This window comes from Neoarius graeffei, chromosome 2 (genome assembly GCF_027579695.1).
Source record: "Neoarius graeffei isolate fNeoGra1 chromosome 2, fNeoGra1.pri, whole genome shotgun sequence".
Lineage (NCBI taxonomy): Eukaryota > Metazoa > Chordata > Actinopteri > Siluriformes > Ariidae > Neoarius > Neoarius graeffei.
The window spans coordinates 31,851,132-31,877,858 of NC_083570.1; the positions used below are offsets into that span (position 1 = coordinate 31,851,132).

At 42.2% G+C, this 26,727-nt stretch overlaps 1 protein-coding gene and 1 long non-coding RNA gene across 8 annotated transcripts in view; one reads left to right on the forward strand and one right to left on the reverse strand.

The window, feature by feature from the left end:
* The window catches only part of disp1 (dispatched homolog 1 (Drosophila)), a 168,507-nt gene extending 164,227 nt beyond the window's left edge, over nucleotides 1–4,280 (forward strand). For all 7 annotated transcript variants that reach the window (XM_060914088.1, XM_060914090.1, XM_060914089.1 and 4 more), the window contains one exon: nucleotides 415–4,280. In XM_060914088.1, coding sequence (XP_060770071.1) covers nucleotides 415–3,933 — 3,519 coding nt within the window. In that variant the 3' untranslated portion in view covers nucleotides 3,934–4,280. The remainder of the gene's footprint in view (nucleotides 1–414) is intronic.
* Nucleotides 4,281–10,774: 6,494 nt separating this feature from the next.
* On the reverse strand, nucleotides 10,775–21,334 carry LOC132881535 (uncharacterized). The gene is made up of 2 exons (XR_009654057.1): nucleotides 11,910–21,334; nucleotides 10,775–11,542 (listed from the first exon to the last, which is right to left on the reverse strand). It is a non-coding gene; the product is annotated as an uncharacterized LOC132881535 (long non-coding RNA).
* Between the last annotated feature and the right edge of the window lie 5,393 nt (nucleotides 21,335–26,727).

Genomic DNA, 26,727 nt, shown 5'->3' on the forward strand with positions numbered 1-26,727 from the left:
ATTTACAAAAAAACTGACTTTGTAAGTTTGGTGATTTAGTCTAGTTTTTATGGTTATAGCACAAATTAATTGCACCCTTGTTAAAAATTGTTTTAGAAAAGTTAGGAAATGTCTTTGTGGATAATTGGCTAAATCTCACACTGAAGATTTGGATGTATGTTTTGATATTCAATCAACATCATTGACAACAAGGGTGAATACTTATTTACAGATAAATGTTTTGGTGATGTATAATCCCAATGAAGTATTTTTTCAGTTCCAGTTTGTAAGTCGAAAAAATGTGGAAAAGTATATGTTTGGTGAATATTTATGAAAAGCAACATAAATGAAAATAAGAGCTTTAATTTTGGGTGGTAATTTGCACTGTTATGCATTGATTATGATTTTTAAAGTGCTTATTTAATGTCTTCTCAGGTTCGCTCCCATCCACAGTACTGGAGTTTGTGTCAGCGTGCCACATCTGCCTATTGTTGTCCTAGCTGGACCCTTGGGAACTACATTGCTGTGCTCACCAACAAGTCATCCTGCCAAAAGATAACAGAACGGGATGTATCTCTTACCTTAAAGGTCCTGCGCTCCTGTGCCAAGTATTATTATAATGGCACATTAGGTCCAGAGTGTTGGGATATGAATACCCGCAGGAAAGACCAGTTCAAGTGTGCCAATATCCCACGAAAGTGCACAAAATACAATGCTGTATATCATATTCTACATTTCTTAGTGGACAAGGATTTCCTTAACCCAAAGAGCATTGAATTCCATCCACCTGATCTCAAGTACAGCATGTTGTTTTCTCCCACAGAGAAAGGTGAAAGTATGATGAACATTTATTTGGACAACTTTGAGAACTGGAACGCCACAGATGGTATCACCACCATCACTGGCATAGAGTTTGGCATCAAACACAATTTGTTCCAGGAGTACCTTCTTACAGATACTATGTATCCTGCAATAGCAATTGTGATTGTCCTAGTAGTTATGTGTGTATACACTAAGTCCGTTTTTATCACCATCATGACCATGTTTGCCATCATCAGCTCCTTAATTATCTCTTATGTCCTTTATCGGGTTGTCTTCAACTTTGAATTCTTCCCCTTTATGAATCTTACAGCATTAATTATTCTTGTTGGAATTGGCGCAGATGATGCTTTTGTTTTATGTGATGTCTGGAACTACACAAAAATTGACAAGCCAAATTCCGAGCTCTCTGAAACTGTAAATGTCACACTTCAGCATGCAGCTCTTTCAATGTTTGTCACCAGCTTCACTACAGCTGCTGCTTTCTATGCTAATTATGTCAGCAACATTACAGCCATCCGCTGCTTTGGTGTCTATGCTGGCACAGCTATCCTGGTCAATTATGTACTGATGGTAACCTGGTTACCTGCTGTAGTGGTTCTCCATGAGCGATACCTGCTTAACATCTTCATATGCTTCAGGTCACCACATCACACCACAAGTTTTTTGAAGAGCATGCATCGGAATGCCAATAAGTGTCTATTTGCTCTCTCTGAGTGTTCCCGAATTTTCTTTGAAAAGGTATTGCCGTGCATTGTAATCAAGCTGCGCTACCTTTGGCTCCTTTGGTTCCTGTTCATAACTGCTGTTGGAGCATATATTGTCTGTATAAGCCCTAAAATAAAATTACCTTCCTTGGAGCTATCAGAATTTCAAGTGTTTCGCTCTACACATCCATTTGAGCGCTATGATGCAGAATACAAAAAACTGTTCATGTTTGAACGTGTCCACCATGGAGAAGATCTTCACATGCCCATCACCATAATCTGGGGTGTTATTCCAATAGACAGTGGTGATCCCATGAACCCCAAAAATAAAGGCAAACTGACACTTGACACAAGTTTTAACATTGCCAGCCCTGCCAGCCAAGTATGGATTCTCAATTTCTGTCAGAAGCTCAGGAACCAAAGCTTCGTGTTCCAGTCTAATGAACAAGATTTCACTAGTTGCTTCATAGAGACTTTTAAGCAGTGGATGGAGAACCAAGACTGTGATGAGGCTAGAGTCTACCCATGTTGCAGTCAGTCCACATTCCCCTACAAACAGGATGTTTTTGAGTTGTGCATCAAGCGAGCTATTATGGAGCTGGATCGCAGCAATGTTTATCATTTGGACAGTAAGACACCGGGGCCAAGATTTGACATTAATGATACAATCCGTGCCATTGTGCTTGAATTTCATAGTACGCATCACTTCACCTTGGCATATGAAAAAATGCATCTGTTTTACCGTGACGTGGATTCCTGGATCCAGGAAGAGTTAAAGAATGCTCCAGATGGATTAAGCTATGGTTGGTTTGTCAGCAACTTGGAATTCTATGACCTGCAGGATAGTCTATCTGATGGAACTCTTATTGCCATGGCACTTTCAGTGGCAGTGGCCTTCAGTGTTATGCTTTTAACCACCTGGAATATCATTATTAGTCTTTATGCCATTATCTCTATTGCTGGAACAATTTTTGTGACTGTAGGGTCATTGGTGCTTTTAGGATGGGAACTAAATATACTAGAGTCTGTTACCATATCAGTGGCTGTAGGGCTTTCTGTGGACTTTACAGTTCACTATGGTGTAGCATACCGTCTTGCTCCAGAACCTGACAGGGAAGGGAAGGTGGTTTTTTCATTGAGCAGAATGGGTTCAGCAATTGCTATGGCAGCACTCACCACTTTTGTTGCTGGAGCAATGATGATGCCATCTACAGTACTGGCTTACACTCAGCTTGGAACATTTCTGATGCTAATCATGTGTATCAGTTGGGCTTTTTCTACGTTCTTCTTTCAGTGCATGTGTCACTGCATTGGTCCACAGGGCACTTGCGGACAGATTCCTATGCCTAATTTGTTTGCAAAGTGTCATGCTTTTAAAGCTGGTACCTCTAACTTGTCATCATCATACTGCGAAGGAAAACCCTGTCAGGCAAGCAAATACCAGTCAGATACCAGGGGACAAGTGGTAGACTATGAACTTGAGCCATTGGCAACTACTGTTAGAAATATGAAAAAAACAGAGGTCCAAAATGAGTGTACTCAACTAAATAGTGAAAGTGTTCCTCAACATCCTTCTTGTCCATTGAAAAACAAAATTGAACGTGTAATAGAAAATTCAGATTCTAATGGCATGATGAGCAGAGATCCTGTATATCTTCATAATTACTCTTACAATACTGGCTGTACCTGTGGCCATTTTTTGTCCCAGCACGAAATGAGCACACAGTGGACCCATCACCACAGCTGCATGCAAGATAAAGAGTGTTCGTGCCCAGCTTCACAGTTTGCTTCAACAGGTAATCATGTAGACAAAGATCAGAGCATCTTCTCCGCACTAAATGCAATGCACACAACTACCAATCATCATGTGAACAATGTCCATTGTGTTCCTGCCCATTTCCACAAGTGTTCCCAGGCTCTAACCCCAAGAACTAGTTGTCTCAAAAAGCATGGCTGCTATCATGTGCACAAATTGCGCCATCAATCACAGGACCATTCACCTGGTGATTCAGGAGCTGATGAATCACACTTAACCAGTCCATGTAAACCTCCACCTGATGCTGTAAATGTTCGAGCTCACGCTCAGCTTTCCACAGTTCAGTGCTGCACATTACCTCAGACACCCAGAGACTGCATGATTGATGATGGAACACACAAGTCAGGGGACACAGCATATAACCATATAAAAAGCAAAGTGTCAAATGCTTCTGTTTTGCTGCAAGATTACAATGATAAACTTAAGATGGCTCCCAGCATGTTGGACAGAAGTATCCAATGCAAACAGTACCACAGAACCACACACGAAGACTCGCCCAAAAGAGACAGTTACTTAAATGGCACTATGAAAGTAAACTGCAAGCCAAAAACTGATGCAAATATTCAAGTTCTTCCCTTTAACTCCCTCTCTTTATCTGAAAGTTTATGCTGATGAAGAGAATGGGGGGGATATGAAAGACAACAGAGAATATACATTGCTATAGGGCCATACCCGTACATGGTATTCCTCTGCAGGTAAATGTGTAAAATTGTGCAATTGCTTCCTTCTGTGTCCTGTAGAAATTTTTATTCTTGAATCATGATATTTACATGGTTCTCATTGACCCTTTGCTAGCTATTTGCTGGAGATATTCTCAAATGCGCATTACCTATATACTTTAATTCCTGATAATGTTACTAACTGGAGTCAAAATGTATAAAGTGTTTATAAGCCAGATGGATTATCACATTTATATAACTCATTAATAATGACAAAAAAAGAATGACAACATGTGATTAAAAAGATCAACTCCATGTGCTTTTGCTGGGATGTATGTGTAGTTTTTTTAAACAGAAAAGAACTTTTATATTGATGAACTGAGACTGTTCTGGGTGACACCAGCTAGTGGGATTAGAAATCATTTCAGTATACAGTTGTAGAATAGGAAACGAAACAAGGGTACTAAGTGTGTTGAAAGGATGTACCTATATGATCAGCCATAATGTTAAAACCCCTGCAGGTGAAGTGATTATCTCATTACAGTGGCATCTGTTAAGGGGTGGGATATATTAGGCAGCAAGAGAACAGTCAGTTCTTGAAGTTGATATGTTGGAAGCAGGAAAAATGGGCAAGTGTAAGGATCTGAGTGTCTTTGACAAGGGCCAAATTGTGATGGCTAGATGACTGGGTCTGAACATCTCCAAAATGGCACATTTTGTGCGGTGTTCCCAGTATGCAGTGGCTAGTACTTACCGAAAGTGTTCCAAAGAACAACAATGGCGACAGGGTCATAGGTGTCGAAGACTCATTGATTCGCATGGGGCATGAAGGCTAGCTTACAGTGGTGCTTGAAAGTTTGTGAAACCTTTAGAATCTTCTCTATTTCTGCATAAATATGACCTAAAACATCATCAGATTTTAACACAAGTTCTAAAAGTAGATAAAGAGAACCCAGTGAAACAAATGAGACAAAAATATTATACTTGGTCACTTATTTATTGAGGAAAATGATCCAATATTACATATCTGTGAGTGGCAAAAGTATGTGAACCTCTAGGATTAGCAGTTAATTTGAAGGTGAAATTAGAGTCAGGTGTTTTCAATCAGTGGGATGACAATCAGGTGTGAATGGGCACCCTGTTTTATTTAAAGAACAGGGATCTATCAAAGTCTGATCTTCACAACACATGTTTGTGGAAGTGTATCATGGCATGAACAAAGGAAATTTCCGAGGACCTCAGAAAAAGCGTTGTTGATGCTCATCAGGCTGGAAAAGGTTACAAAACCATCTCTAAAGAGTTTGGACTCCGCCAATCCACAGTCAGACAGATTGTGTACAAATGGAGGAAATTCAAGACCATTGCTACCCTCCCCAGGAGTGGTCGACCAACAAAGATCACTCCAAGAGCAAGGCGTGTAATAGTCGGCAAGGTCACAAAGGACCCCAGGGTAACTTCCAAGTAACTGAAGGCCTCTCTCACATTGGCTAATGTTCATGAGTCCACCATCAGGAGAACACTGAACAACAATGGTGTGCATGGCAGGGTTGCAAGGAGAAAGCCACTGCTCTCCAAAAAGAACATTGCTGCTCATCTGCAGTTTGCTAAAGATCACGTGGACAAGCCAGAAGGCTATTGGAAAAATGTTTTGTGGATGGCTGAGCCCAAAATAGAACAATTTGGTTTAAATGAGAAGCGTTATGTTTGGAGAAAGGAAAACACTGCATTCCAGCATAAAAACCTTATCCTATCTGTGAAACATGGTGTTGGTAGTATCATGGTTTGGGCCTGTTTTGCTGCATCTGGGCCAGGACGGCTTGCCATCATTGATAGAACAATGAATTCTGAATTATACCAGTGAATTCTAAAGGAAAATGTCAGGACATCTGTCCATGAACTGAATCTCAAGAGAAGGTGGGTCATGCAGCAAGACAACGACCCTAAGCAGACAAGTTGTTCTATGAAAGAATGGTTAAAGAAGAATAAAGTTAGTGTTTTGGAATGGCCAAGTCAAAGTCCTGACCTTAATCCAATCGAAATGTTGTGGAAGGACCTGAAGTGAGCATTTCATGTGAGGAAACCCACCAACATCCCAGAGTTGAAGTTGTTCTGTACGGAGGAATGGGCTAAAATTCCTCCAAGCCGGTGTGCAGGACTGATTAACAGTTACCGGAAGCGTTTAGTTGCAGTTATTGCTGCACAAGGGGGTCACACCAGATACTGAAAGCAAAGATTCACATACTTTTGCCACTCACAGATATGTAATATTGGATCATTTTCCTCAATAAATAAATGACCAAGTATAATATTTTTATCTCATTTGTTTAACTGGCTTCTCTTTATCTATTTTTAGGACTTGTGTTAAAATCTGATCATGTTTAAGGTCATATTTATGCAGAAATATAGAAAATTTTAACGGGTTCACAAACTTTCAAGCACCACTGTATATGATCCAATTCCACAGAAGAGCTACTGTAGTCCAAAGTGTTGAAAAAGTTAATGCTGACACCTTTCTGTTTTAACCAGCATTAACTTTTTCAGCAGTTTTTGTGACAGTAGCCCTTCTATGGAATTGGACCATATGGGCTAGCCTTCGACACCCATGACCCTGTCACCGGTTCACCAGTTGTCCTTCCTTGGAACACTTTTGGTAGGTATTAACCACTGCATACCGGGAACACCCCACAAGATGTGTCATTTTGGAGATGCCTATACCATAATTGTGATCTAGCCATCACAATTTGGCCCTTGTCAAAGTCACTCAGATCCTTACGCTTACCCATTTTTCCTGCTTCCAACACATCAACTTCAAGAGCTGACTGTTCTATTGCTGTCTAATATATCCTACCCCTTGGCAGGTGCCTTTGTAATGAGATCATCAGTGTTTCACTTCACGTTTTAGTGATTTTAATGTATAGTCAGGTCCATGATTATTTGGACACTGACAGATTTTATTTTAGCTGTTTACCACAGTATATTAGAGTTGAAATATTTCACTTTTAATTTGAAGGTATTTACATCCAAAATGGGTGAAACCTACTTTTTGGGCCATTGTTTAAACGGGTAATCTTCAGCTGATTGATGTACAGCATAGACTAGAACAACTGAATACAAATTTTAATTTGGTGAAAACAGTGATCCAAAACGACATTGTACTGATGTCTTCCCAATTAGCAACACAGTTGAGATACAGCTTAATCTGTACGGGTTGTGCTGATATTGACTCAGTGTGTGCTGTCTGCACATGACTCATTGCCTTTGTTCAAATTTTCATAAAGCAAAATAAGGCTCAAATGTGCAACAGTGTCTATGAAACACATTAAAGGGTGCATTTGTAGTCAAATGAAGGGTTAATGCTTCATTTGACTGCAGACTCCAACTCGGGGGGAAAAAAGCACAGAAAACATGCGAAACTCGGAGCATGAAATTTCTACTCATAAAAATTCAGAACATGGCACATCAATATGGCTGCTAACAGCATCAGCAGTAAACAAAGTAACATTTCTTTACGTATTTTAAATGACATACTGTATATACTGGTATTTCTTAGTGTTTTTTTTCCAGACATAACTTGTTACATCTGTAACATTTCACTGTACAATATACTGTTTTAAGGATGTGATTGTCATCCATATCACTGTTAGCTACAGTACCAGTCAAAAGTTTGGACACACCTACTCATAGGTTGTTTTTTTTTTCTGTATTTTGACCATTTTCTACATTGTAGAACAATACGGAAGACATCAAAACTATCAAGTCAAGTTTATTTTTATAGTGCTTTTAACAATAGACATTGTCACAAAGCAGCTTTACAGAATTTTACTGACTTTAAACATGAGCTAATTTTAGCTCATTAATTTTAACTATGAACTAACATATGGAATTATGTGATAAACAAAAAAGTGTTTTAAAATTTCATATTTTAGATTCTTCAAAGTAGTCAGTGTTTACCTTGACGCTTTACACACTATTGGCATCATCTTAACCAGCTTCATGAGGTAGTCACCTGGAATGCTTTTCAATTAACAAATGTGCCTTGTCAAAAGTTATTGGACTTTTCTTGGACTTTCACAAAAAGATTAGTGGAACTTCTTGCCTTCTTAATGCATTTGAGACCACCAAGTAGTAAATAATAAAAGTACAGTAAATAACCCTATTCCACAACTGTAGTAATCTATATTATGTCAAGAACCACTCAACTAAGTAAAGAGCAACAACAGCCCATCTATTATTTTAAAACATGAAGTGTCTCATCTCATCTCATTATCTCTAGCCGCTTTATCCTTCTACAGGGTCGCAGGCAAGCTATCCTATCCCAGCTGACTACGGGCGAAAGGCGGGGTACACCCTGGACAAGTCGCCAGGTCATCACAGGGCTGACACGTAGACACAGACAACCATTCACACTCTCATTCACACCTATGGTCAATTTAGAGTCACCAGTTAACCTAACCTGCATGTCTTTGGACTGTGGGGGAAACCAGAGCACCCGGAGGAAACCCACGCGGACACGGGGAGAACATGCAAACTCCACACAGAAAGGCCCTCGCCGGCCACGGGGCTCGAACCCAGGACCTTCTTGCTGTGAGGCGACAGCGCTAACCACTGTGCCGCCCACATGAAGTGTCTTTTAATTAATAAAAATAAACATTGAATTAGGTGTGTCCAAACTTTTTATTTGTACTGGAGCTATTGTTGCTAATAATAGATGTACAGGGAGGCATCCATATGTTTTCCTACTTTGTGGCTTGAATGTACTTAAGTCAAAAATGTTAAAAAGTCTTTAAGTATACAGTTTGGAGTGCTATAGTATGGGTATTGTAGTGAAATATGTTTTGTTTGTATGCAGTAGATATGTGTACTGTATAGAAAGTGTTCCTTTTATTTTTCCTCCATTAACTGTGAAATGTCTGTTAATAAGTGATCCACACTTCATCATCATCTGAATCATCCTGGTAAGGGTGAATCATCCTTGGAGCAACAGAAAATGTAACAACTCCCCGAGACAGTCAACTGAGTCATTTCAGCCATCGTCTGAAAGTCAACACTGGGACTAGTTTCATATACACTCTAACCCAAGTAAAGATCAGCTGTAGAGAATCATCTTGGTTTCATACAACTGCTGAAGCCATGGTCCACAAAGAGTTTCCAAAGCATGTAGGGCAGGGTTCCTGACTGCACTCATCACGCTCGTTATTGACAAACATGATCCATCAGTGATGAAGAGAAAATTACTAGCAGTTGTCACAGTGATGAATGTATGTCATCTTTATCATAAGTCATCTTTTCTAGAAATCCCTCCACAAATCCCTCAGTTTGCTGAAATCCAACCCCAGTGAAGAGACGATGGGAAGCCAGAGTGTAAACAATGAGCACATGCTTGTGACCAATAAAAATCAACTACACATAATAACCAAATGAGCGCCAAACTTTTGACCAATTGCAATGCGTCTTGATCGGCCTGGTGTGGTGATGTAATTTATCTTTCCATGAACCAAACAATGGTGCGGTCTAAGCTGACAAAGTTTTTTGGGTGGGCTGCTTCAAGCACTGAATGATTTAAGGGCCGAAACAGCCACAGAGGAGGCACATTGAGAGCCCCTACCATTTCCTAGCATATCAGACTGTGTCAGTAATAAAGGGGTCGGTAAAAAATGCCAAAGTGAAAGTGCTGTCAGCCTGCAAGCAACTGACTTACTTATACTTAGTCCTCTTCGTCCCGGGTGGGACATAAGGCATCAACAAGGCGTCTTCATTTGTTCCTGTCGTTTGCTGCATGTTGTGTCTCACCCCATGAGAGCCCCATCTCCTTCAGTTTGTGCATGATGGTACACCTCATGTGGTTTTCGGGCGTCCTTGCATCCTTTTTCCAGGTGGTGTCCACCTCAGTGCGATCTTTGGAGTACGTGACTGGTCCATTCTGAGGACGTGTCCTAGCCATCACATCTGGCGGCGCTTGATCTCAGTGGTGATGTCCTGGCTGCCGGTTCTCTGGTAGAGCTCTGTATTGGAGACTTTCATGGGCCAGAAAATGCGTCAGGTTTTCCTGAGGCATCCGTTGTAGAAAACGCTGAGCTTCATGTCGTTCTTGGTCACCCTCCAGCACTCAGCGCCATACAGCAAAACTGGTTTGACAAAACTGGTGTACAGCCTGAGTTTTGTAGTGGTGCTGTACTGCCTGGATCCCCAGATTGGCTTGAGTCTGGCGAAGGAACCTCTGGCTTTGCTGAGTCTAGCTTGTATGTCCTTCTGTGCCACATTGTCTGTGCTAACACTTCCAAAATAAGTGAAGTCACTGACCTGTTCTAGAGGAGCACCGTTCACAGCAACCTGCATTTCACATCTGGTGTTTATGCTTATGACTTTGGTCCTGGAAGTGCTGATGGTTAGCCCCACCTTGGTGGCGAAATCACTCAGCCTCTCTGTTTTCTGCTGGAGGTGGGTAAGTACAGCAAAGTCATCCGCAAAGTTGAGGTCTTCTAGCTGGGAGAATGGGGTCCACTGGATGCCTCTGGGCTTGTCACAGGCATTCTTCATCACCCAATTGATGGTGATTGGGGAGATGATGCATCCCTGTCACAAACCAGACCTCACAGGAAACCAGTCGTCCATCTACAATGACACTGCACTTGAACTCCAGGTAGAAGAGCCTTATTGGTGTGACCATCTTCGGGGGTACACCATAGGAGGCCAGGATCTTCCATTGAGTCTCTCAGTGCACACTGTCAAACACCTTCTGGAAATCTATGAAGTGTAATGGAAACTTCTAATAAACACTTCAGAACGCTTAGCAGTTGTCTTTTCAGTTATTTATTATAGTAGATCATATAAAATAGGAAAGGAAAGAGAAGACGACGATACCACTTCAGTGATGCCAAGAGTATGCACTCTGAGTTGTGTCTTAGAAATGTTATCTATTATACTCTGAAAATATTTGCTTACTGCTCACGTCTGTACGTGATTGGCTCAAGATTTTCTATGAAGCTTTGTTAAAGCATGCACCTGGCATGCTCTGGGATGTGCAGGCGGATGCGTGGTTAGGGAGAACCCAGACACCCTGCTTATCACCAGCCAAGGCCACAGAAAGGTGATTACAGCATGTGGAAAAAACAACTTTTCTCAGTACACTAGACCACTTGAGCTCAACACACAGAAACACAAAGAATAGGAATGTTCATTCACTAAATTTCCTCCACATCTCCCCCTTTTTTATCCTACAGGATAATAATTGCTAAAAGAAAGAAATGTACACAATTTCAGTGGTAAGAGTTACCAGAGAGATTCGACTTAACACATCATTGAGTGTACAAGGATAATGCTAAGGCTGTTTTGTAAGACATAGATATCTTAAGTTAATGCTAGCAAGCTATATACATGGACCAGGAAACAATAGAACAGAAAAACAACCACAAATGAGTGTTTTAAGCTAGGGCTAATTTCATGTCAGCTGTGCTGATGTCGTCAAACGGTGGGTTATAGTCTTCGTGTGGGTTTGGAGGCCAGTCAGGCCAGTCGTTTGGGCCTATTTTCACCATCTGGTCACCAATATTTGTCAGCTGCCTCTGAAACACAGACATACAAAATTGACAGAAAACAGGGAGCAAACATAGCATCACAATGATGGATGGAATCAGAGTCTTCCATCCACTGAACCAACGCCATCAACTATCTTCGACTCCTCCATGTTCATCTGCTCGTAATTGTTCAGCAACCTTGCGCATCTTGTTCAGTGCCTCAGTGATGTTAATGAGTTAACCATTGCCCTTCTTGACGTTTGTTGGTGCTCAGAGGGCGGGCATGCCCTATCAGCCCTCGTCCCACCTCACTGGGACTTGGAGAAAACTCGAAACCCTAAGACTTATCTATCGGCTAGGCACTGAAATACTGTTCCCTATTGAGGGTGCCTGCGTGATTTGATGTGATACTCACACTGTTCCATGCAGTGATTCCTTTCTTCCTCACACGCTTTACCAGCGGCCGGGTCACTTAGGCCTTCCTTTTCCTCCTGCTCAGCCGGTTCAGGAACCCTCCTGCAGTGGCTAGCGTGGATCCATGTCACTCTGCCTGTGACCTTCACTGCCGTTGGGGTCGTGAGCAGGACCTGGAATGGGCTATTCCACCGTGGCTTGTTCCACTTGGTTTGTCGGAAGTCTTTCACCACTATCCAATCCCCTGGTTATAGATCATGCAGAGGTCCCTCAGCAGGCTTGGGAAGTGCTTCTTTTACCTGTTTATGGATAGCATCACAATGGTGGATGGAATCCACCATTCATCTCTCATCCTGATTTCAAAGCAGAGGACAGCATTGCAAAGTAATTCAACATTGCATCATCACACAGTGTGGTGTCCGGCAGTGTTCCTTGGGCTGGCCCTATCCCCGTGTTGGGTACTTGTCCAAACAGAATTTCAAATGGGCTTAACCTATGTTTAGGCCTAGTTTGCATCCTCATTTGTGTGAGTACTACAGGGAGGACCTTTGTCCATCCTAGCCCTGTTTCTGCACAAGCTTTGCTTAGTTTATTTTTAAGGGACTCATTTTCCCTCACTAAGTGTCAGTTCAATGAAGTCCATTTGGAGATGAGCAAATGGTTTGTCTGGTATTGGGTGTGCTGCTTGAGTTAGTTTGATACCTTGACCTGCATTATGTTGTGCACATATCAAGCATTGCTTGCAAAATTTTGCAGCATAATTTGAAAACCTCTTTGTGAACCATCTCTTTGTTACTTCTGCTACCATCCCCCCTTTTGACACATGGGTGAGCCCATGGGCCAATTTTGCATAGAAAGGGAACATGTGTTTTGGTAGACAGGGATGGCCCGAGGGACAAACCCAGACCAAGTTTGCAAAGATACAGCCGGCCTGTTTCCAAACTCGTCTCTCGTCCTGGGTGGCAGTGCTCTGAAGGTCCACTAGCTGTAAACAGGGGGTAGAAACCTTCGGAAAAGCAAGGTTAGAGGGTGAACTGGAAGCTGAGGCTGCACACTTAGCTGCTGCGTCCACCCTGGCATTTCCTTCAGACACAAGATCAGTATTGTTAGTATAGGCAGCACACTTACACACAGCAATGGCTCTAGGGAGTAGAATAGCATCCAACAACTCAGAGACCAGTTTATGATGTGCAATGGGAGATCCTGTGCTAGTGAGAGAATTTCTGTTTCCAAATGGTGCCAAAATCGTGCACAATGCCAAATGCGTACCTGCTATCCGTAAAAATATTGACAGATTGCCCTGCAGCCAATTTGCATGCCTCAATAAGGGCACAGAGCTCTGCGGCCTGCACCGACAGGTTTGAGGACAGACACGACGCCTTGAGGACCTCGTGATCTGAGACTACGGCAAAACCTACTTTGTTCTTTCCCGTCTCTGGAGGCTGAACCATCCACATACAGGACCATGTCTGGATTTTCCAAAGGGTCGCTCTTTAAGTCTGCCCTGGGGAAACAAAAATCGTTAGTGAGAGCGACACAGTCATGTGGTTCTCCATCGTCCTCTGTAGGGAGAAGAGAGGCAGGATTCAGAACAGAACGATGTTTCGCAATGATGTTAGGCATATCAAGTATAACCATGTTATACTTTAACCATCTCTGTGCTGACAAATGTGACGTCTTTTTTCCAACAGAAGCAGGGAGAAAGCATGTGGGACCAAAAGGGTGAGGTTAGAGTACCCCACAATATTTCTGGAAGCAGTTACCGCCTTTTCAGCTGCAGCAACTGCACACAGGCAAACAGGAAGTCCAGCCACCACTGGGTCCAATTTGCTGGAGAAGTAGGCTACAAGTCTTAATCTATCCTCATGTTTCTGCAAAAAAACAGAGGTCATGAAACCCTTTTCATCTACAATTTGAACAAAATGGTTTATTGGGGTCAGACAATTCCAGAGTGGGTGTGGTCTGCAGAGCGCTCTTTAGGGACGTCAGGTGCACGCGGAACAACCGCAGCATTGGCTGTTTGCAGATCTTGGGCAAACCTCCACTCATTGGGCTGGGACGGTTTTCTTGCCTTCTTAACTGGAAAAATAGGAGTGCGCACTGGAGAGTCCTGGCAAGGGACAATTACACCTGCCTTCAGCAACGAATCAAAGACTAGTCTTATACCTGCAATTGCTTCTGGTTTGAGTGGGTACTGGGTCTGTTTAGGCCTGAAATCTGATTTTGGGGGTGATCACCACTGGTTCAGCATTCTTTATTAGGCTTACATCATGTTTACCCTTTGCCCAAATGGAATTTGGAACTCCCACCAATTTGGGGTGCACCTCTGCTGAAGTTATGCCTGTGGAAACGGAGACAAACAGGCCACTATGGCCAGGGTTCCCAGGACCCTGGTCATCAGTGGCTTAATATTACGCTGCGCTTAACATGCACACACATAGCATGACTTTGTTTGTAGACCCCAAGCTTTTGGCAAAACAACACACTAGGGTCCTCTGTTTGGGACCATTCATCGCCATTGGCTGCTTACTTCTTGAGCCATTTCCCCACGTCTTTCCAATGGGCGGCTTGTGGCTTTGCTAATGATACATGGGGTATGGAATTAACGATGTCAAAGAAATCATGCTGGCAGTAGCCAACCTCAGAGTCCTCTGACACGAGGCCGTGCATTACATGTTTGAGAACACTGCGATGAACACTGATGCAGCTGTTTGGACAACGAGTAAGATGGACCTGCACAGCGCAATAATGTTTAGACCAATATGTAGTTTTGAGGGTCAATCTTTCACGTGCATGGGGGTCTGCAAACCAAGTCTTTTCAAACTTCTTGCCCTTGGTGAACATGTGCCGTGCAATGCAAATCTTCCTCTTTCATATAATGTGTCAACTGATGAAGTGTTCAAGTGTGCGAGCTGTACAAGGTGTTTGGGAGTTTGTGTGAGTCGATCTGAGCAGAGCCTCCAGACGTACACATACAGGGGGCTTCCAAGACCATACTGCACACCGCACATTTCACTTACTTTAATAGTTAGTCCATCTGGAGTGGATGTGAGATTTACTCCTAATTTGCACATTAAATCGTGTGCTAACAAATTTACTGGACATGTATGTGGGATGAGGAATGAGTGGGACGTAACTATTCCTCCCTCGCTTTTACACGGGAGGTTGACTGAGAAAGTTTCGGTTACAGGTCATCCTGAGATGCCCATCATCTGAATAGAATTTGAGCTGAGCGGTGGGTCTACTGGCAGTACCCGATGTTGTATGACTGAGTGTCCCACTCCAGAATCTATTAAAAAAGTCAACACATGCCCACATACAGTGAGGGGCATACAAGGGAGTTTAGAGAAGGGAGTAGTTGTGTATTTTAACAAACTTAATGCAACTTCAGGTGTATCTACCTGGACTGGTGTATCGGGCGTTTGTGTAGTCTTGCTGTTGCATGCAGGTGCTGCTACTAATGTCTTTTAACGTTATGTGAATGTTCCTGTCTGTGTATGTACGGTATATCATCAGGTGTGTGTGTGTGTTACCTCTCCTGTTCTCTGTGTGGGGCCCATTCCCGGAGTCCGCCCATCAGTCTGCTTTGCTATACTCCTCACGGGGCCTCTGTTTGCTACTGTGGAGACAATATCAAGCAATGTGTCCCTTCTGATTGCAGTTGTAGCAGGTTGTGCCTTTCCTCCAGGACGGGTCACCCCAGGTCATCCTGCCTTGGCCCCTACCTCGACCTCTTCCTCTTTGTCCAGGCTGAGCAGTCTGGAGAAGAGTGAGGGTGGCAGCATGTAGGTCTTGGTCTCTTTTTGTTGACTTTGTCTTCTTCTCTTTCAGCAGCCTTTCTGCATGCACAGCATACTGCTCGATCTTGGTGAGGCTCAGGAGTGCCCTCCACTGCAGCCAGGGTCACGGGCCTGGTCAGGCCACTGTGTTTCTCGTGTGCGGCAGTGAGACGAGCGAGAAACACTGACACCACTTCACCATCTTCTTGCTTATACATGCTGATCTTAGTAATGTCTATGTTCAAGGGAAAAGCTTCGATCAGACGAGCACAGAGAGCAGTGAGGGTATTTCTATACTCACTATTGCCATCCGCTAATCGGCTTCTGGCCACTCTCTGGAAACCTTGCTCATGACCCATCTTGGTCATGAGTAGGCGGCGAAGTTCATGGGTGGTTGGCCAGAATTCTTTGCAAAACATCAACAGTTCATTACCAAATCTCTTTCCTCCTACCTCTCTCACGTTGGGAAGAGAAGCCATGCTTTCCTTGATATCAGCTGTCCGGTCCAGCCAATCCCACAATTGGAAGATGAAGGACTTCAGACTTTAGGTTACGGGCTTGTGGACCCACTGGTGAGCATGTGGTCAGGTCCAGGAGGGTGTGTCTTCCGTCGCCATATGCAAGACCGGATCTCGTGTGTGATGGAGAAGCGCTGACGCTGGAGGCGGCTGGTAGGCTGGGAGAGATTCCAGAGGCTCAGTTTTTTTGTTTGTTTTTTTGCTTTGTCTCGACTTCTCCCCCTTTCTGTGGGTGAGGCGCTTGTGGGAGTGATGCTCCGCCTTGCTGAGGAGGCAGTGTGTGTCGGGGTGGTGGGGCAGACTCCAGGTCAGGGTCCATCTGAAATTTCAAACACTGAGAAGAGGGTGAGAGCCCTGCCTGTCGTTTCTCTCCTTTGTACTCTCTCTTACTGTAAGTGTTTCTTCTTTCCATGCAGAAAACGCCCTCCAGTCCCCTAAGAACTTAACATTATCTGCAGACTCTTCTTTTTCCTTCCGTTTCAACTTTTCTTCTAACTGTTCTATCTGCCTGGGATTAAAACTGCCCTTCTCAGGGAATCCTAAGTCCTTTACCTATATGTCAAACTGTGCCAAACAGTCCTCGCCATATGAGGTTTTCATAAACTGGATGTTTGGGCTGTCATAGGAACAGCCAATTCTTATTATAGCACATGTAGCCTCAGGCTTACTTGCTTTTTTCTTTTCTTTCCCTAACTTACGTACCATTTCTGTTCCCCATTGTACACTGTTATATCAATAGGTTATGACAACAATGGCTGAGTTTTTTACTAGGATCACAAGAAGAACAGGTTGGACTATGTCCAAAAATGCGACGCAATAATCCTTTAGGTATGTTCTTATTAGTAAACAATTTATCTGACATTTATCTTAAGCTAAAAGTAGGTATCATTTAGCACAACAACCTCAAAGACAACTCACGCATGTGTACAAAATCTATTTCTCTGTTTGAGAATTTGGAGGAGGACAGTACTCTGTTAACTCATCAATATTTTGCATGCACACCAGTGTGTCTTGGCGACTTCGTGATCGAACCTCTCTATCCCATTCCTACGACGGGCCAGTTGTTCACACAGAACAAAGGGAGCAAATTTCAATTCTTTCCCAGTTACGAATTGCTGAACGTGAATCCGTCGAGAAACACCCCCTTACTTCACTCTCTCAAGTAGGTGAGCTGTTACCCAGTCGTCACTTTGGCGGATAATTCTCTTACACAGCCCAATAAACTACTCGCAGTTTATTGTCTCAAAATTGTGTTTTATCTGTTTCTGCAAACATATTGATGGTACCACAGCTTAGCAGTCCTACTTGACTAGGACAAATTTCTGTCCGTCTCTTATATCAGGATTAAATACTGTTTCCATTAATTTCTGTACACAAGAATGCAAAGTTATCACTTACTGGTTCAGTGAGCCCTGACAGTCTAGTCTCTCGTCCGAGTTCTCAGCTCCGCACCATAGCCTTGGGAGTGTCCTGTCGTCCGAGGATCAAACGCGTAGGGCCCACCCAGAGACGCCAAATTGTAATGGAAACTTCTAATAAACACTCCAGAACACTTAGCAGTTGTCTTTTCAGTGATTTATTATAGTAGATCATATAAAACAGATATATAAAATAGGAAAGGAAAGAGAAGAAGAAGAAGAAGAAGAGAAGAAGACACTACTTCAGTGATGCCAAGAGTATGCACTCTGAGTTGTGTCTTAGAAATGTTATCTATTATACTCTGAAGATATTCGCTTACTGCTCGCATCTGTACATGATTGGCTCAAGATTTTCTATGAAGCTTTATTAAAGCGTGCACCTGGCATGCTCTGGGATGTGCAGGTGGATGCGTGGTTAGGGAGAACCCAGACACCCTGCTTATCACCAGCCAAGGCCACAGAAAGGCAATTACAGCATGTGGAAAAAACAACTTTTCTCAGTACACTAGGCCACTTGAGCTCAACACACAGAAACAAAGAGAATAGGAATGTTCATTCACTAAATTTCCTTCACAGAAGTTGATGTGTGCAGGGGTGTTCCACTCGATGCACTGCTTGATGATGTGCCTCAACGTAAAGATCTGGTCAATGCACCCTCTGCCTCTCCTGAAGCTGGCCTGTTCCTGTCTCAGTCTACCGTCAATGGCTCTGCCAATTCTGCCAAGAAGAACCCTACAGATGGTCTTCGACGGGACTGAGAGGAGTGTTATGCCTCGCCAGTTATCACAGGCCTGGAGGTCACCTTTCTTGGGTAGCTTCACAACAAGGCCTCTGTTCCAGTCGTCGGGGACAGCTTCCTCATTCCAGATAATAATAATAATAATAATAGTTTGGTTTTATATAGCGCCTTTCAAAATACCCAAGGTCGCTTAACAAGGTGTAACAAGATGTCCTTAAAGACGTCAGTGAGGACCTTACTGGAGGTGTCTAGGTCAGCTTTCAGCATCTCTGCATGGATGGAGTTGATACCTGCTGCTTTCCCATTCTTCTGTTGCCTTGCTTGTCCTTAACTGGCATGGAGTGGTTTGATGACGTACCAGTAAGCTGTCTGGTAATCCTATACACCACACTCATCTCACCTCTCTGTGCTGCCTGCTCAGCCTCGCCTAGCTAGCCCTTCTAGGTAGGCTTGCTTGTCATTCCTAGCACCTCTTTTGACCTCCCTGTCTTTGGCCTTGTATGCCTCCTGAGCTCTACTATGGAGACTTGGTGGCCAGCATCTTGGCTTTCAGGACCTTCCGCTCCGCTATCTTCTGCCATGTTCCTGGTGATATCCACTCCTTGTCCTTCCTTTTCCTGTACCCCAAGACGTTGGTTCCTGTCTCCACAAAGGTCCTCTTGATGGCCTCCCATCTGGCACTAGGGCCTGGGTCCGCATCCTCTCTGGCTAGAACTGCAAAGTGGTTCCTCAGCTCAATGGTGAACTGCTCGTTGACCTGTGGAGACTTCAGCCTGTTGACATCTAAACATCTCCTGGGTTGTGTCCGCAAGACAGTCCGCCGCAGCCTCAACCTGATGGTAAGAAGGTCACTGAAGACTTCCGCACCTCTGTAGACTTGGACATCTCTGAATGATCTCCGCCACTTGCCATTGATGATAACATCATCAATCTGGTTGACAGTGTTACTGTCAGGCGACTTTCAGGTGAGTTTGTGTGTGTTTCTGTGGGGGAAGATGGTCCCTCATACAACTACTGAAGCCATGGTCCGCAAAGAGTTTCCAAAGCATGTAAGGCAGCATTCCCGACTGTGTTCGTCACACTCGTTATTGACAAACATGATCCATCAGTGATGAAGAGAAAATTACTAGCAGTTGTCACAGTGATGAATGTATGTGTCATCTTTATCATGTCATCTTTTCTAGAAATCCCTCCACAAATCCCTCAGTTTGCTGAAATCCAACCCCAGTGAAGAGACGATGGGAAGCCAGAGTGTAAACAATGAGCACATGCTTGTGACCAATAAAAATCAACTACACATAATGACCAAATGAGCGCCAAACTTTTGACCAATTGCAATGCGTCTTGATCGGCCTGGTGTGGTGATGTAATTTATCTTTCCATGAACCAAACAATGGTGCAGTCTAAGCTGACAAAGTTTTTTGGGTGGGCTGCTTCAAGCACTGAAGATGATTTAAGGGCCGAAACAGCCACAGAAGAGGCACACTCAGAGCCCCTACCGTTTCCTAGCATATCAGACTGTGTCAGTAATAAAGGGGTCGGTAAAAAATGCCAAAGTGAAAGTGCTGTCAGCCTGCAAGCAACTGAAGGACTACATTTCAGGCGGCATGATGTGTTGAGTTCCCATGGCGAACGCTGTATCATCGTTCAGCCCCATCACTCAGGTTATACAGTAGCCCAGGTATTTTCGCCCTCAAAAAAAGTAAGAGGTTAATAGAAAACTTCAGTTGAAACTGACTGGGATGTCATCTGGGATTTTGAATGTTGTAATATAATAATTTAGCTTGGAATTTGTCTTTGTGGTCCTAAAGGAGAGATATAGGAGTGAGAAATTATATTTTTATGAAATTGATGATTAATTTTGCTAGTGATATTTAAGTCAATTGGCACGTGTCTGTTTCCTGAGACATTATGGGTGTTGATAATAACTTAAAAATAAGGATACAGAAACTGAACTGAACTACATAAACTTAAAAAGAACCGTGCAAAAATCAGTAATAAAGATTTCATAAACTTTGAATGTGTGTGGTGATTATTTCTTGTAAAGTTAGATATAACCTTGCCAACATATCTATGCCAATCTCCCTTAAAAAATATAAGCCCCAGGAAAACTTGACTCAGCTCCTGGTCTAACTAACGTATGATGAAAAACACAGAGTCCTGCTGTGTTTGGTTTGTAAATTGATGAGAAACTTGAATTCCTTCACCGTTGGCTGTTCCAAAATTCTTCTTGACACTGTTCAAGTGTAAACGAAGTTTTCTGTTGAAATAAAGGGTAAAGGGAGTCCTAATACCGCTTTTGAATAATTCCATGCTAAAATAACCTTAAGTAAGCTCAAACTAAAGAGGTTTATTTAGCTTGACGGTGCACAGGATGCCCAAAATCAAAGCTTTCTTATTAGAGGCTGGAGTGGAGCCCAAATTTTATATGTAATGGAGAGGCCTGTATCTGTACGAATATTTGAATTGTGCCAGTTTTATTGGTATAAACCTGTGTTAAGTCCACTTTGATAAGTCGGTAACTAAAATCAGGAACCACAGTGAAATTACCAGGGATAGGACATCCCTCCAAAGCTGACATAATGACAACAAAAAAATGGATCAGTGACTGATCTTTCTGCAAAACTTGCATGAACTATTTCTAAGGCTGCACTGCTGTTCATTTGCTCAAACTATAGTATGTGATTGATATAAATTGTTGCTTTGATATTCCCAAAGGTTGCTGGAATGGTGTTTGATGGTTGGTATTAATATAATACAGCTCTGAGAGGAAAAAAATTTAGACCACTGCAAAGTTATCAGTTTCTCTGGTTTTCCTATTCATAGATATGTGTTTGAGGAACATGAAATTTTTTTGTTTTATTCCATAAACTACTGACAAGATTTCCCCCAAATTCCATATCAAAATATTGTCACTTAGAGCATTTAATTGCAGAAAATGACAACTGTTCAAAATAAGAAAAGGATGGAGTGTTTTCAGACCTTGAATAATGCACAGAAATCAAGACCATATTCAATTTTAAACAACACAATACTAATGTTTTGAACTCGGGATAAATTCAGAAATCAATGGAATATCCCTGACATTTAATCATTGCTTTCATGCGTCTTGGCATGCTCTCCACCAGTCTATCACATTGCTCTTGGGTGACTTTATGCCACTCCTGGTGCAAAAGTTAAATCAGCTAAGCTTTGTTTGATGCCTTGTGACCATTCATCTTCCACTTGATCATACTCCAGATGTTTTCAATGGGGTCCAGTTCTGGAGATTGGACTGGCCATGATAGGGTCTTGATCTTGTGATCCTCCAGCCACACCTGGATTGACCTTGTTGTGTGGCATGGAGCATTGTCCTGCTGGAAAACACAATCTTCAGTTAGGGAACATTGTCAGAGCAGAAGGAAGCAAGTTTATATATATATATATATATATATATATATAAAATCTCCTTCTCACCCCCGGGGGGGGGGGGGGGGGGGGATCCATGTCATCCTCAAGCTCGGGTCCTCTACCAGAGGCCTGGGAGTTTGAGGGTTCTGCGCAGTATCTTCGATGTTCCTAGGACTGCGCTCTTCTGGACTGAGGCTTCAGATGTTGTTCCTGGGATTTGCTGGAGCCACTCTCCCAGTTTGGGGGTTACTGCCCCAAGTGCCCCCACTACCACGGGGACCACGCAACCCTTGAACCCTTGACATATATATATATATATATATATATATATATATATATATATATATATATTAGTGTGTGTGTGTGTGTGTGTGTGTATATATATATATATATATATATATATATATATATATTGTGTGTATATATATATATATATATATATATATATATATATATATACACACAATATATATATATATATATATATATATATATATATACACACACACACACAAATGATTATATATGGAATATATTATTCTAGAAATAGTGGGAAGTATACATTACAAAACACAGTAATGCAATAAAATATATGGACATAATGTACAAGATTATACAATAATAAATAGCCAATCATAATTTATAAAATCTAGATGATCATAATTTATAGTATAAATTTAAACCATAGTATTAATTGAGGATTTTACAAGGTTCCTAAACTGATCAACAGAAGTAGGTAATGATGATAAATTAATATTATTCCAAGTAATTATGGTTCTAAACATAATGGCATTTGTAAATGTTATTATTGCACTGCAATTGCCTCTAGGGAAAACTGTTAGATAATCTAGATGTTCTGTTTAACTTGGTAACTTCATCAGGAAACTGGATGCCAACAAGGTTTTGTTGGATCTTGTAGAACATAGTGGCTTGGCTCATCAATCTGCATTGCTCTAGGGCAGCGGTTCCCAAACTTTTTTGGCCGCGCACCCCCTTCTATACTCCAACCAGGTTGACGCACCCCCAGTTCCCCAGTTTCAAAAAACACACGCTTTCTTATAAAGGCAGCATCTTTAATCATGCTAAAATGATAACAAACATCGTTTGCCACACCTGCAGGAAACCACAAAAGTGAAAAAAAAACCCACCAAAGCTTTCTTACAAAGGCAGCACGTCGTCCTCGAATGAGAACATCGAATCACATTAACATATTATGCGCTCTCGTATTTGAATTAGATAGAATTTGATTGAAATGTAACAGTTTTAAAACGTTGCAACATGGTAAATGCGCAAATTCATTACAAAGGGAGGTCACATCGAGGCATGTAGTCTACCAGCCAGATAGGGGGAAAATATATGATTTTCATCCGTGTTTAAAACACTAGCAACACAACCCTGTCATTACAAGGTTATGAAAATGAATTGAGAATGAATTTAATTTGCAAAAAAGTTAACATATAATAACAGTAAAAAATAGCAATGATAATTATGAACATATGCACTTTAAAGAGATACAACAATTAAGGAGCATATCAGGAACAGATAAAGAAGAGGATCCATCTGATTGTGAAGTGCAGCGCTTGCGGCTCAGTCTGCAGCCAGAGAGAGACAGACAGACAGTGGCGGCTCCTGAATTTTTTTTCAGGGGGGGCAATTTTCCCCTGTTATGTCTACACGGACCATAAATGTCCACAGGACTGAAGTAAATTGACCTAGGTAGCAAGTCAATAGTCAACCAAACCCAGAAAAACACCACGGTGACTGGAGCCCTCAGTTTTGTCTTTGCCTCGTAGAGCTAACTCGAATACTCCACAAAATTTCACGCATTGGGTGAGCCGGTTTAATATGTGCCTGTTCTTGCTCACATCGTTGTGGCGGTGAACTGCTAGCCTGTAGCCCTCATCCAGTTGTGTAGCGATGTTCCATCCCCCAAAAGCCGAAAATTTCAGGCAGCTGCCCGTGTGAATCTTTGATGACTCATGGTTTGTTTTTTTTTTTTCTCCAACAAATGATGCATGTCCGAAACTCCAGTGACTGTCCAAGCAGTGTTGTCCGTGGAGCCACCTCCAGGGTGGAAAAGTAAGCAGGGGTAGCAGAAAACCACTGAGGCGTCCTTGCAGCCAGCTCGCCAGGATTTGCGCTGGGACCATGATGTTGAAGTAAAACCTCGAGTATATGATTTCCCCCCCCTTGTCGAAATTTATTTTATGTTTAGATTTGGTCGAGGGGGGTCCAGCTTGTTTTGTTGCCAATTTAGCTCGATTTGATAGCTGACTAAATGGAACTTCTTTTAAGGACCGCACTGAATTGCTTTCCGCATCCATAGACATATAAACATAGACGCCGCATTGAGCTGGTGGCCCCGTTGCTGGGATACGTCAGAGTGTCCACCATATTGGATGTGGCAAATCTTCCCCGTAAACCAATGCAAGTAAATGGACTGAACTTCATAAAGCCCCTTTCTACAATAATATTTAATTCGATGCCTTTTATTCACCCATTAAGACACACACGTATATATTTGGGAAACAAACAGGCATCAAAAGAACACATATAACTTTTAATGTGATGGTTATAAATAGTGTGCGAAATAGACGAGTTCACAAACACGGCAACGCGCAAGGAGTTGTGGGAAAGGTCAAAGGTTAAGGCCTCATAAACGAGCGGAAGCAGAGCACGTCAACAATGGCGGAGGCTACAGGCTCACTGTGGGGACACTGTTGTGTTGTCGATTGCCACAATGGACGTCGACTGCTTGAACAGTGGATGCGAGAAGACTGTAGTGTACATTTAAGTGAGTGTATACAGAAAAAATTATGTGAATCCAAGCACACAGTTTAACGCAAAAGTTCGTTTATATCCCGACCTTGTCAGCTGTCAGATTCATGTTCATGGACCTGCCTTGATTTTCACTCTCGCCGATAATCATTGTCTGCATATACAACAGTATTATCTTGATTTTTATGTGCCTTAAAATGTAAAATGTTGGTTGTAATAAAAATCTGACAAGTTTCTGTGACTTTGTAGTTCTTGCACCAGTAATGACTACTACTAGTCCCAAAATGATGGAAGCCTTGTAATTTATATTCAATTTTAATTTTTAAATTTCACAGATTTCACAAAATGAAAAGTAAATGGACACAAAAATGAAACATCCTTGTCTACTATTAAATATACTAAGCAAAGAATAATGCATTTCACGTATTTCCACTACCTTTTGGTTAACAGGAGTAGATGTTGATCAATTATATTTTTGTTTTAATGAATTAAAAAATTTTGCAAGTAATATTTTTACTACAGTTTACTACATATAATACACGGTTAAATACATAAAACACTAACACTACTAGTACAGCTTAATACATGATAAAGTAATACTAAATGGTATAAAAACACTGAAGTTCTGATGAACTATTGATAAGTATTAACAAAAGACCTGCATGCGAGAAGTTCACCAGTAACATTACAATTTAACAATCTGAGCAATTTGAACATAACCAGTCATTATCAAGACAGCAAACATCAAAGCCCCCCCCCATGATACCACTTATAGCACTGATCACATCCTACGCTATTGTCATCATTTTCTGTTATGTCCCCACTGTCCTTACACAACTTCTGGCACACACCACACAAATACACTGGTTTCCCAGTTTTTCGGGTCTTTCTTCACCTGGTCTTTTTGGCTGCTGGTTTGTTCCTGCCTTTCGGTGGAGAGTCAGGTTTGGACAAAGTTGATATAGCAAGGTCAGCTGTTGAGGCAGCAGGCTGAGGGTCAGATGTACCTGAAGTACATGACTGATGAGTATAGTAAGTGATACTAGTACTGATACAATAAAACAGACGACTGTAATCTGGTAGGTAGCACGACTTATATTATTTCTCCGTGTCAGATATAGAACTATAACTATGAGTCGTTGACCTGTCAAAAACTGCAGTGGGCATGGCAGTATCACCGGGTACATACCTCGATTTTTCTTTGTCTTCCTTGGTACAGGCTGGACGGTACAGGCTGGATTTTCAAAATATCTGTGGCATATGCAAGCACCCTTAACTCTTCTACCCCCATGGTAGTTGGCAATCCCCGTTCTCTCATATGCCTCTGCAATTCTGCCTTCTTCCATAAGGTGTATTTGCTAAGGTTTGGCTTGTTTGCCGCCATGTTTTCATCTCTGATGAGGCCTCGACCTTTGACCCCTGCGCATGCGCGGCGATATGTGTGAACTGGTCTATACCCTGTACACTGCAAACTAGCGACAGATATGCGATAGATAGCTCAGATAAGCTAATCAGTCAGCATACCGTAGCAAGCTACCAAAACCTGAGGCCAAAATAACCAACCTACAAGACTGAATATGATAAATGATGGAAATAGTGGAAAAACTGGAAATAGTGAATGAAAATAAAAATTTACTGTTTTATTTATTGAGTCACCACACAGACCTACTCTCATTGAATAAAGTGAGCTGAATGACCGCCAAACTGAGTTCGGCCAGGTTCTAACGTCATACCAAAACAAAATACATCACTGATTCCTTCACATTCAGAAAGGTTAAAAACATTCATCATAGTGTGGCACTGTATTATCTAATTCTTACTGCTTATAACTATACACCTACCCAGTGGAGATGAGCTGGGAAACTGAAGACTGAAGGAACAGTATTGAAAAGTATTTTTCCAGTCTCACCTGTGAAAGGTAATCCCATGTGATCTCGTTTGGACGGTAAACCTGTTGGTACAGTTAAACGCAGCACATGAATGAGGCATCTTTATTCTCGGCTACTGTCTAGACGCTATACCAGAGACGGTTGAAGAATCTCCACTTTGCCACATCCAATATGGCGGCGAGGATGACGTATGATTCTACGCAGAATGTGGCGTCTATGTTTATATGTCTATGTCCGCATCCATCTCACCTCAGAAACTGAGCGGATCGAACGCAACTTTGCTGCGCTTCGCAGTGACGTAAGCAAGT